The following is a 12,554-nucleotide window of genomic DNA, read 5'->3' on the forward strand; positions in this document are numbered from 1 at the left end:
ACCCACTTATGCATCTGAAGGTTAAAATCATACAAAACATGGATAAAAATACAAACAAGCTCCAAAAGCGTTTGGCTGTTTACCAGTTTGTCTGTTAAACTGGAGCCAAAAATATCCAGCGTTTGCCTTGTGGGTGGAGGTAATTTCAGTTTTATAGATCACAAAGTTCCCTGAAAAGAAACCAACTCCCACGTCTTCACTGAGCTGCTCAATAGGGCTCTTTGTCTCCTCAACTTCATGTTACCTCCTTTTCAGTGCCCTGTCATTTCTACGTTCCTCCCTCTTTTATCTTGTGCACCCACTTGCTCTCTGTTCTTTGTTCCCCCCCTGACATTTCTCCTCTGCTCTTCCTTCTCTCTCTGTCTCTTTGCCCTTTCTTTACCACCTGACCATCTCATTCCTTCCCTCTGCTCTGCCCCTACTGTCCACCTCCGTTTCTCATCTGTTTCCATCCTCTTTACCCTTTTGCCATCTCCCTCTACATCCTTCATTCCCCGTCTCCTCCCTTCTTCCACCCACAGGAGGAGATGGACACTCGGCCGAAGGTGTCATCTCTTCTTAGTCGTCTGGCCAACTACACCAACCTGACGCAGGGCGCCAAGGAGCACGAGGAGGCCGAGAGCATCGGGGAGAAGAAGAAAGCCAGCAAGGTGTGTTTAAAACAGCTTTAATCTCATCAGGGAATACACAATTCTGAGAGTAAAAACACACAATAAACAGACGTGCATCCACAACGTTCCTAAATAAACAACCATATAATTGGTTAAACTATCTGTTCATAATATATGATCCCAAATGCTGGGTGTCCCTGCAGTCTGGACTCCTAGGAAATCTCATTATCATTTTTTTTGCCTCCACAGATTAAATATGGCTTTGTCCAAATAAGAAAGAGTTGCGCTGGTTATTCTCAGTGGATGTGAAGGATGGAAATATCGAAAGACAGCAGATGAATTTAATGCAAGAAGGATTCTATTGGCTTGGCAAATGTGGTTAAAAAGTTTAAAGAAACAGGCAGAGTCACGGACAAATCTCTTTCTGGACAACCAAATGTATAAGCTGAAAGTAAAGGATTGGTCATAGCTAAAATTCATGCTAGACCCCAAAAAATCACTTCCCTAACCCCAGCCCTGTCTTTTGATATGTCCATCCTTCATGTCCACTGAGATGTACCAGTTCTTTCTTCTTTTCTTAAAATGTTTTTTTAATGGTTTTCAGTGTAAATGATCTGCCTGAATTCATACAAAGGAACACAAAGGAAAGACATGTAGCAGATCTCTGAAAACTTGCACTTGTGTTCGTCATCCATCTGCTGGTCAATGAGTCACAAATGATATCTCATGTGTCCGCCTTGACTCTGTATCTGGACTGAAAGTACACGAGGATGTGACCCTGATGTGCACTGCAATCCTCGCTGATAAGGCGCCTACTGGCCCAGATGAGACCGTCTGTTGTGGGTAATTAAGCATTCCCACCCTGCTCTGATTGCGCGTTTTGCTCAGACACGTGTGCCAACAGACGGGTTGGAAAGTTAAACCAAAATATTTGTAATCTTGCCTTCTGGCCCCACAGTGTGTTCAGTGTAAGCATTAACATGAGGCTGGTGGGTCGGGGTGGTGCAGTGGAAGGATTTCCTGGGAGTACCTGGGAAGATTATGTAGTGACTGAGCTGAATTCAAAAACATATTTTAGCTAGATAGTATGTGCATTATTGTCTCCAAGGGACACTTGTCTTGGGAATGAAGCCACTGCATGATTCAGCACCCAGTCAGTATTTGTTGAGCAGAATTCATAGGAAAAAAAACCCTTAAATTTACAGTTTCAATTATTAAAAACCAAATAAGTCAACCAGCAGTCAAATGGACCTTAATCAAAGCAAATGCAGTCAAATCTGATAGTAAATACTTCAATTTTAGTGTTAGAAACCTGATTAAATGACATTGTCGTCAGACTTGTTGCTATAAATCTTGGTCCCAGGTGGGATGAATTAAATGAATGCCTCAGTTTACACTTTGGCGTCCTGAACCTCCTGCCTCATGGCAACACCTCAAGCTCTGGATTCAAGTTCTGTGTTGTTTTATTCAGAAGCCTTTCAATCAAATGGGTCAGTTCTACCACTTTAACACAGTGAACTGCAAATTAAGAGTCTTGAACTTAAGCTGCCATAATGGAGGTATGATTGAAGTGGTTAGCTTTGGAGTAATGTAGAAACAGTTGGAATAGCTGGCTAATTGTGATGGGAAGATAGCTGGAAAATTAAATCATTAATTCAGACTCAGCAGGACTTTAAGCTGTGACCAATCCTTTAGTTTCAGCTGATACATTTGGGTTTGTCCATGACGCTGCCCGTTCCTTTAAACTTTTTAACCACCTTCGCCACCGTGGAAAAGCCAAGTGGAATCTTGTATAATTTGCATTAAATTCATCTGCAATCTCTTGACATGTCCACTGAGAAGTATCAGTTCAACTCTTTCTTCTTTCCACAAAGCCATATTTAATCAGTGGAGACAAAAAATCAAATAAAGGGAAATAAAGTCATTTAGTTAAATTTTTTGCTTAATATAGTAAACAATTAGTTTAAATAGGTAGCCAAAGGTAGTTTTTACACTTTTTCGATATAGTAGATAGCAGTAATGAATCTGAAACTTCCAGCTGCTGGCATTTCAAGTGACAGTCACATTAATGCAGCATTTTAATTGTTAATTTAATGGTTAAAAAAAAAAATAGTTGTAGCAGTATTCACTTTTATGTAAGTTATTGGACTGTAACATCCAATGTGTTACTTTTGAATAACGAGGTTTTTACTGTATGGAGGACGTTAGCCAGCCCCAAAGAAACATTACTACCTCTGAAGTTATGACAATAGAAACAACAATTCAGTTTTCTTTATTGCAATGTTATTTATTCAAGCATAACGGGCATTTTTGTTTGTCACAAGCTTGATATTTACACAGATTTCTGTCATAAAGGTAGTACAAGCTCATTAGCGTTAATCTAAACCAGGTGTGTCAAACATGCGGCCCGTTGGCCCTCCAGAGGGTCCTATCTGGCCCGTGGGACGATTTTGTAAAGTGTAAAAGCTACAAGGAAGACATTAACTGCAAATTGTAAATTTGTAAAACTATGAATTTAAAATAGTTTCTAGACCATGACAAATTATCATCATAAAGTAAAACACTAGATTGTTCATTGTTCTTTTGTCATTTTGTGTCACATTTTTGTAGCATTTTGAGTTTTTGTTGTTTTTTGGCAGACTTTTGTTGTTTGTCTCATGTTCTTGTCATTTTGTTTCCTTTTGTCTCACTTGTGTTTTTTATCTTTTTCATTTTGTGTTTTTTTTTTATCTTGCTTGTGTTGTTAGTCTAGTTTTTGGTTGTTTAGTTTCTCGGTTTTGTCATTTTTGGCCTTGTTTGTGACATTTCTAAAACAAAGGAAACATTTTGAGATGTTATTTACAGATTATTATTCTCTGATTTTACTGTTCACTTGGAATCAAATTGGGCTGAATGTGGAACCTGAGCTAAAATGAGTTTGACACCTCTGATCTAAATGGTCTGATCATGCTTACTGTTTCATGTAGTCACCCAAAGACCCATACTGAGCCAGGAAAAGCCTGATGTTTGCGTAAATGTTCTGCATTACTCTTTGTTTGCGTGGAAGATGAATTCAAAATACAGAGAGAATTTCCAAATGGAGGCTTCAAAAGCATACTGTTCTGATCTATGTTTGGGTTAATTCCTGTCCCTCCATGTGCTCTATTCTCCCTCCAGTCGCCACAGATGGGCACGTTCATGGGCGTCTACCTGCCGTGTCTGCAGAACATCTTCGGTGTCATTTTGTTCCTGCGGTTGACCTGGGTGGTGGGAACTGCTGGGATCCTGCAGGCCCTGTGTATCGTCTTCATCTGCTGCTGCTGTGTGAGTATAGGAGCGTCAGCAGGCAGGCGAGGTGACGCAAAGAAATGAAAGCTTTCTGAACTGTTTGTGCGACTGTCTCCCCTCCAGACGATGCTGACCGCGATATCGATGAGCGCCATCGCCACTAACGGAGTCGTACCAGGTATTCCTTCACCCCTCCATCTTCATTTTATTCCATACATGTGGAGTGAACGGGGCAGGGACTGGTGTGTGTTTTGTATCTGTGACACCAGCATATGACGGTTCAACAACCAGTTAGTACAGACGTGAGGACATGCAGGTACAAGATGTGATCAAAAAGTTTCAAAAGTTGAGGTTGTATGTGTGAACAGATCCAGATTACTCTGCTTTGGGGCCTGTGTGAGAATGTTTTATGACTAATGAACTGAATGATATGGTATTTTACTTCAGGATCAAAACAGCTTGTGAAGATGTAGAAATTAATTAACTATAAAGAAATAAGGTTCAGTTGTCCCCCTGCCTTGTAAATATACTAAATTTATACATAACAAAGACACAAATGTGGTGGCAGTGCAGTAGACAAAATTAATACAGCTGTTTCTTTGAATGAAAAATTGCCCTTCATGTTGTCCCTGTAGTTTGTACGCTTTGTAAAATCATCCCGCGGGCCAGATTGGACCGCCCTCAGTGGGCCGTTTGTTTGACCCTCCTGATCTAAGCCACCTGGTCAGAAGCAGCAGCACTCGCTGGGCATTTGTACCTCAGGGTCGAACTGCAAAGGCAGATTTTTACTGTAACGTCCTGAGGTGCAGCCTCGACTGCACAGTGATTTTAAACCGCTTTATAACCACGACAACTCCATCATCACTCCCCACCTGCTCCTTGTATCTCCAACTTTTCCCCTCAAATTAAAATTCACCTTCAAGTGTCGCTGTTTTCACTCAGTTTAGGAGATTGAGTGCCTCTTGCTGCTGGTTCTTGATAAAGGACACTTTTGGACTTTTTCATTACCGGTCTTGCAACTTTTTGATCACATCTCAAATATTTATCCCAGTGGGAAACTGTGTCAGCCAGCAATGTAAATTTATTCTTATTTCCAAGATAATTCGCCCTTTTCTAGCGTCCACTTTGGGTTTCCTCGGTAGAGTGACGTCTGTAGATCTTCAGTTGAGTCTTCCCCTAGTCGTAGAGCTCCTGATGTAGTACATGTGTTTTTCTAACTAGTGTTGTTTCTGTTTGTCCCGTCTCTCCCTCTGTCTGCCTCTCCCTCTCTGTCTGTACATACATAAAAAACCCAGGATATTTATCTGCCATTGACCTTATCTCTCACTGAAATGCCTCTAGACAAATATCCCAAATGTCCAAGTAGTGTGTTGTTTTTTTCTTCCCACTAGCATGTGACATTTCGATAGTTAAACGTAGAATGAAAACGCTCAGTAACATAGAGAATTAATGTCTAACATGTCTTGTTTGGCATCAGACATTTCATTTCATGCTCTCTCTCTCTCTCTCTCTCTCTCTCTCTCTCTCTCTCTCTCACCGGAACAGCTTGGAGCTGTTTTCTCACCATCTAGTCTCAGATGGTAGTTAATACTGTGTGTGTGTAGTTTACTGTGTTTAATGTGAAGAAGTGATGCTGAAGTGTTTGGCTTCTCAAATACAGCTCAGAACCGAGGTGGGTTTTGGTTGATAGGAAAGGCAGAAAGTCAGTTTTAGTAGCTAGAACTTCTCTGCAGCTGACTCAGGATGGAAGCATTCATTCAGTTTACACTTCATATAACTTTAAATCTACAACATCACACTCGTACAACCATTGATTTTTTATTTACAAGAATGTTTGTAATGCTCAGGGTTGCATTTGGAAACCAAACACTGAATTCTCAGCCTCTAGTCAGAAGATTTACAGTTGCTTGTTGAATATAACATTCTTCCATGTTCTGTTATATAACTGGTTCAAATTGTATCAGCAAATCACGAGCGCTGCATGTTTTAGCTCACTTGGAGTCCCATCTGTGTAGGGCAGCGGTTTGAAGCCTCCTACCCCCAAAATACCAGCACCATAAACTTGTGGACCCCCCCCCCCCCCGGTCAACGACATAAAGAATACAACAGCCCAATAACCATAACATTATTTTATTCTAATTTAGTAGAAGCTAGTAGCAGAATATACCAGTTAAAATATTCTTCACAAATCAAGTAAGATAAGAAGAACGTCATTGACCCCTCAGTGGGGAAGTTTACATACAGTAGCACCAGACTCATAGATTTATTAGTCACTTTTTTTTAACAATTATTGCTAAAATATGCTGTTTTTTGACCTGACCCCCACTCTGAACACCACTGGTGTAAGAGCAATGCTACTCGACAGTTCAAAAGTTTGGGGTCACTCAGGCAATTTCATGTTGTCCATGAAAACTCACACTTCTATCCATGTGCTAACATAACTGCACAAGGGTTTTCTAATCATCAATGAGCCTTTCAACACCATTAGCTAACACAATGTAGCATTAGAACACAGGAGTGATGGTTGCTGGAAATGTTCCTCTGTACCCCTATGGAGATATTCCATTAAAAATCAGCTGTTTCCAGCTAGAATAGTCATTTACCACATAAACAATGTCTAGACGGTGAAAAATCAAACCAGGTGAGCAGTGGAGGAATGACAACACATTTTAGGTGCTGGTCATTGACTGCAAATGATTTGGAACCAAATCAAGTCAATGACTGGCATCTAAATTGTGTTGTCATTCAGATTTGGATGTAAAAACCCTCAATTTAAAGCTGAAAGTCTGAACTTTAAAGCACATCTTGGTTGTTTCATTCCAAAAAATTGCAGCTGTAAGATGACATCTGGGGGGTCATATTATTTACACACAAGTTATGAAAAACAGAAATTACTGTGATGAAGCTTGAAAACTCCTCCCAAACCCTAAGATTATTAAGAATTAACAAAAGAAGGACAACAATCTAAATTCTGAGTCTAATAAAGTGCTTTGGGTGAGCCAGAAAACATTCATGGTGTGTCATTTGCAGATACGATTTGACCAGAAATCTGCTCTTTCTTCTCACTCCAATGGATCACATAGAACATTATGCTTACTTCTACAAGCATAGGATGACTTCTCTCATCAGCTGTCCTCTTTTTCTCTCCCTTTATTTACCTCCCGACATCATAATGTTACTAACCATCCATCCCTCTCTCTCTCTTTCTTTATGTCCCACCTGCTCTGTCTTTCTCCTTCTACGATCTGCCTTTATTTCTTCTTCTACCATCCAACTTTTCCCTTTCCTCTCTCTTCCTTTGCATTTCCACTTCTTCCAACCCTTATGTACGACTTGCTGCCCTCGTCCTCCGTCCTCCTTTCCTCCCCACCCCAGCGGGAGGCTCGTACTTCATGATCAGCCGCTCTCTGGGTCCAGAGTTTGGGGGAGCGGTGGGGCTTTGCTTCTACTTGGGCACCACCTTCGCTGGAGCCTTGTACATCCTGGGAGCCGTCGAGATCCTTCTGGTGAGTTTGGCATCTTTACAGTTTAACTTTGTGTTAGTCTGCAGATTGCTTCGACTTGTATGATTTGGAGAAGGCTTTTCCTGCATTTTTACGCCAACAGAGAGCAAACGACACGGTTTGCAGACAGTCGCCGTTAATAAGCTGCAGATTTAGAATTAGTTTGTTGTTTTCTTGTGTAATGTTGTGTAGAAGCCATGAATGAATTATTGTTTTATTATAAGGTTAAGAGGTATATTTATTGTTGTTTGTATTTGTTTTGTTATGATGTTATTTTGTGATAATGTTGAATAGAGGGATATCGGGTCACGCGGATATGGACGAGGATAATTAAGTGAATATATTCACCCGTTTACTTTTCTTAACTTTTTCCAACGTTCGAGGGGGTGAGCTGGGCCGCCAAATTTTTTGTTGACCGCTATTTTTCTTTGATCGTTTTCATTTTTTGATTCTGACTTTGTGCATATTTTCAAGGGCTGGACCGGAATATCCAAATTTCCGAATATTCGGTCATGACGGTGATATCCAAATATTTATTTTGAGATCCGAATATTCGGATACTGATACTGACGTTTTATGGCCACGCAATGACATGGCTCTAAGTTGGCTCCTTGCAAATGGAAAAGTAAACCGGTTCTTAGGAGGCATGAGATTTGGACCAACTAACAGGCATGTCATTGGGAAATTACCAAATAAGTGAATCATTGGAAGTGAGGGAGCGGAGCGACGGGGGGGTGTTGGCAAGTAACTTTTGAAATTTAAAGGCTGAAATGGTGCATTCTGGTGAACTCTGACACCTAGAATTCTTTAAACATGAAGGCTTAAAAAAAATGTCTGTATGGGACCTTCTAGGCACCCCCCAAAAACAGCACAAAGTCATGTTAATGTGATGAAACCAAATATTTATACTGGATTTGAATGAGCCACATGAAGTCATCACTATGTGTGCTTCCCGATCAACCATGGGAGTGAGCCTCTTCTGTTGAGGAACTTGTGGGGCAATGCCACTGGGTTGTTGCACGTGCACACTACTGATCCCGTATGTTTGGTCCTGTTGTCGCATCTCTTCCCTCCGCCGGGTGAAAAAATTGCTGGGCATTTGGTGGTTAGAACGCTTTTCGTACAATTTCCTGGCATGATTTTTCGTTTTCATGTGGTCTATCAGCGCTTGGCATCTCTGTCGCTGTATTTTGTCTCATCGTCGCTCACCATGCACCTCGCTTTCCCAGCTACATCTAACTTTCGATAATGCTCTCAAATCGTTGTTTCCAACTCGTGCTTTTGGTGCGTAAGCTTCATGGGTTTCGCCAACCACTCCCAATTCCACTTGACGCGACACCCATCGTCCACTTCCCTTGCTCTATTCTCCTCTTTCCTGTCAATAGTTCTACCCATATTCCTCTTTCTCCCTGTCCTCCTTCTTCGCGCGACCATGCAAACTGCCTTCCACTCTCGTAAAATGGTAGTTCTCGCGTTACCGAATTTGAACATGATGTACGTGAAAGTAAACATTGCAAGCCAGCGCACTGCTGACAACGACGTGCGATCCAACCCTATACCCCTTACACCCCATATTTTTTTTCTCATTGAATTTGGGCGATTCACGTTGGGTCTCAACATTGATACCTCGATATGCGAATTTCGCGGATCCGTGACCAAATAACATGCCTGAACTAAGCAACAGCACCGAACTCGCACTGAACTAGCACCTGGTTGTTTTTGGTTGAAAAGGGGTAGTTGTCTGAATAACAGATTGATGACGCCAGAAATGTTTGATGTCTGAAAAGAGCTTTTGATCAGTGGTGCTTTTTATCTTCCTCCAGGTCTACATTGCACCCAAGGCGGCTATTTTCGAAGGCGAAGGGGCGGCCATGTTGAACAACATGCGAATCTACGGCACCATCTTCCTCCTCTTGATGTCCTTGCTGGTTTTTGTGGGCGTTAAGTACGTCAACAAACTAGCCTCCATCTTCTTGGCCTGCGTCATCGTCTCCATCATTTCCATTTATGTCGGCGCGTTGGTCTCTGCTTTCAAAGAGCCGCATTTTCCGTAAGTGTTTGTTGTGCGTTTCCAAATAAACCTGTCTACCAATTGTGTAACTCTCGCAGTTTTAACCCACCATTGGGCTTTTATCTGCAGTGTTTGCATGCTGGGAAACAGAACTATCAACAGCCACGATGTTGCTGATGACCAGTGTAACAAAACTGTCATGGTGCAGATGACAGACACAATGGAGACCAACCTCACAGCAGCTTCCGGTGGGTTCATAGTTCCTACTTACTTCTTGCTATCAGCTTGTCGGAGTCACATGAGTCTTCTGAGTTAGGCTCATTCAGTTTTCATGACGTGTTGTCTTCCTCCCAGTAGAAAACAGCACAATGGGTCCTACCCTTTTCCCCACCCAGACCCTGGCTATGATGGAGAAGACCACGTTTCTTTGGGAGCATTTCTGTCAGGGCCCAGAACTCAACGCCTCCTGTGACGAATACTTCAAGTCCAACAATTTTACAAAGATTAAAGGGATCCCCGGTCTGGCCAGTGGGATCATTGCAGGTAAAGAGACTCAAGGAAGTCACTGTTTCCAGACTTTCTGCTGAGCTAATTTGGTGATTTCTGGAACATCATGTTTAGTGTACAAGCATGAAGTTTAGCTCATTTTAGAAAATTTACACCCTTTTGTTAAATAATTAAAACTGTTTCCCAATACTTATATGAAATTCATCCAAGCTGAAATAATTGAGCTGTGCATTTAAGCTGAAACATTTATAATATAGTCAAGTCATTGAGCTCCAGAGGACGGTGACGACAACAACAAAATAGAAGCTTTTATTTGAAGAGTTTACCAACAGCAGACTTGCATAAAGACCAGATGTAGTCATGAGGTTGTAAGTACGTAAACTTAACGTGAATTGAAGCATAACTTGCTACACTTTGCTCAGCACAGTCACCTCTCAGGTTCTGGGTTATTAAATAGCAGACAGCCATAAGGAATATGCATGTTTGTCTGGTTGTTATGGTCATTTGGCATGTCTACTTACTGTACGTGCAAATGAAAATGAAGTCACCGCCCTAGTGGCAAAAGCTGCAGTTCCTCGAAGACCTCTCGACTCAAAAAGTACGAGTAAATCATGTTAACAGCCTGGCACAAGACAATGTTTTGGTTTCTGTAGCCAATTTCCCTGTATGGAGGTGGCTGTTTTGGTTTTTAGGCTTACAGGTAGTCATAACTAAAGGTGTGGCTGCATTGAGTGAACGATGGATGCTGTGTTTTGACAGCTACGCTTCATTTGGTCTGCCTTAGCTGAACTCATGCTCCACATTTGTGCCATTTATTTAGGAGTAATGCTGCATTCAGTGGCAGATTGGAACTTGGAATTTCCGTTCTCTGATTAGGAAAAATCATAGAGAACACTACTGGGATCAGATTTCACATGACAGCTTTGGTAAGGTTTCTCAACCTTGACTTCTGCAGTTTTCAATCCCCAAAATCGCAGCATATACAAAAAAGGGTTTGTAAATTTAAGTTCTGTCTAAATGCTGAAAACATTAGACGATGTATGTTTAGCTCCTCGTGTTTCTTCAGAGAAATGAACTACAGGGTGGGCTGTTAGTTTCCATACATAGGAAAAATAGACATTTCGTGTTGGACAGCTGTTTTTATTTATATAATGTGCTCTATATGATTACCATTGTTTCAAAAACAAATATTAATACGCGTTTTCCACTGTTGATGAACTTGCATTAGCACAGTTGAAGTTCTGCTTGTAATGGCATTGTGTTGGCGTTGGTGATACGTTCCTTGAGATGATTTATGTCTCGTATCTTCACCTAATCCATCATGGCCTTCAAGTGCCGCCAAAGATGGTGTCAAATGCATCTTCTAGAGTATCTGAAACATAAAAAAATATATACATTATACATTTTCCTATGTATGAAACTTATGGCCCACTCTGTACATGTCTGTTAATGAGCACAAACTTTGTACCTCAAATACATTTGGTTGAAAATAATTTAGAGGTTTGACTTCTCATTTTGAGGTCCATGAAAGCAGCGTCAGACAGAGTGGATGGTCACATCTGTCTCACCCAGTGTCAGCTCCAGAGCACAGTAACCAGTAAATACGTGCATAATCTCACCAGTAAGCACCTTCTATCTATCCTCACAGAGAACCTGTGGAGCTCCTACCTCAGCAAAGGGGATGTGTTGGAGAAGCGCTCCCTCAGCTCCTCTCACATCTCACATCCGTCCTCCGCCCATCATCTGTACGTGTTCGCCGACATCACCACCTCCTTCACACTCCTCGTGGGCATCTTCTTCCCCTCCGTCACAGGTTTGTTTCTTGTTTCTTTCTTCTCCTGCTCCTCCACGAGCACTTGAAATAAAAACACGCAAGGTGTGTACACATCAAACGCTTTTGAGGAAAGGAACGCAGTAGGTGTGATATTGATTCTTGTTCATGTGTTGATTCAGGATCCAGTGCATTGTAGCGTGTAGAGATTCTCCTCCATGTTTGAGAAGTACAGTCTTACTAACCTTTTAAACAGAAGTACATTATTCAATCTATCATCAAGGGTTTGTTAAGTATTATAAAGCCGGTGTTTTAAAGCTGCTCAGCGTGCGTACTGCTGCTATTTAATCAGGTAATTTTATTAACATTTTTGTCGTCTACAGGAATCATGGCTGGTTCCAACCGGTCTGGGGACTTAAAAGATGCTCAGCGTTCCATCCCCATCGGAACCATCCTGGCCATCCTCACCACCTCTATCGTCTGTATCCTTGAATTACCAAAGATATGAAGGTTTCCCCCAAAATTAGTGTTCAGTAATATGTAATAAACAAATATTAGCATTCTTTGACCAAGTTTTTTGCCTGAGTGCTGTTTTGAAATGAAATAACCAACAGTCTAGCTCTTGTTTTTTCCTCAGTTAAGTTTGGCTTTTGCTTATTCCATACTTTATTCGACTAAAAGCTCTTGGGCTACATTTTATGAGTGTTTTTCTCCTGAGAGTTTTCTATCCAGACCTGAGCAGCGTTGTGTTGTTTGGAGCCTGCATCGAGGGAGTGGTCCTCAGAGACAAGTCAGTATATGTCTGTCTGTAAATACTTGTACTGTGTTATGTGTGTGTAAGGGAGAAAGACAATATTTATATTGTTCTTTTAAAACTACTGTAA

The 12,554-nt window shown here is 41.3% G+C and overlaps 1 protein-coding gene and 1 long non-coding RNA gene across 5 annotated transcripts in view; one reads left to right on the forward strand and one right to left on the reverse strand.

Annotated features, from left to right (window-relative positions):
• Nucleotides 1-12,554, reverse strand: part of LOC127532461 (uncharacterized) — a 295,805-nt gene that overhangs the window by 221,484 nt on the left and 61,767 nt on the right. The gene's annotated exons all lie outside the window — the stretch shown is intronic.
• LOC110966698 (solute carrier family 12 member 6-like) overlaps nt 1-12,554 on the forward strand; it is a 41,359-nt gene that overhangs the window by 13,599 nt on the left and 15,206 nt on the right. For 2 of the 4 annotated variants that reach the window (XM_051944136.1, XM_051944138.1), the window contains exons 4-13: nt 522-650; nt 3,768-3,914; nt 4,002-4,056; nt 7,254-7,384; nt 9,205-9,431; nt 9,522-9,640; nt 9,747-9,935; nt 11,548-11,712; nt 12,054-12,152; nt 12,403-12,460. In XM_051944136.1, coding sequence (XP_051800096.1) covers nt 522-650; nt 3,768-3,914; nt 4,002-4,056; nt 7,254-7,384; nt 9,205-9,431; nt 9,522-9,640; nt 9,747-9,935; nt 11,548-11,712; nt 12,054-12,152; nt 12,403-12,460 — 1,319 coding nt within the window. The remainder of the gene's footprint in view (nt 1-521; nt 651-3,767; nt 3,915-4,001; nt 4,057-7,253; nt 7,385-9,204; nt 9,432-9,521; nt 9,641-9,746; nt 9,936-11,547; nt 11,713-12,053; nt 12,153-12,402; nt 12,461-12,554) is intronic. The other 2 variants (XM_051944137.1, XM_051944139.1) reach the window with 1 other exon arrangement.

Source organism: Acanthochromis polyacanthus, chromosome 23, assembly GCF_021347895.1.
Source record: "Acanthochromis polyacanthus isolate Apoly-LR-REF ecotype Palm Island chromosome 23, KAUST_Apoly_ChrSc, whole genome shotgun sequence".
Lineage (NCBI taxonomy): Eukaryota > Metazoa > Chordata > Actinopteri > Pomacentridae > Acanthochromis > Acanthochromis polyacanthus.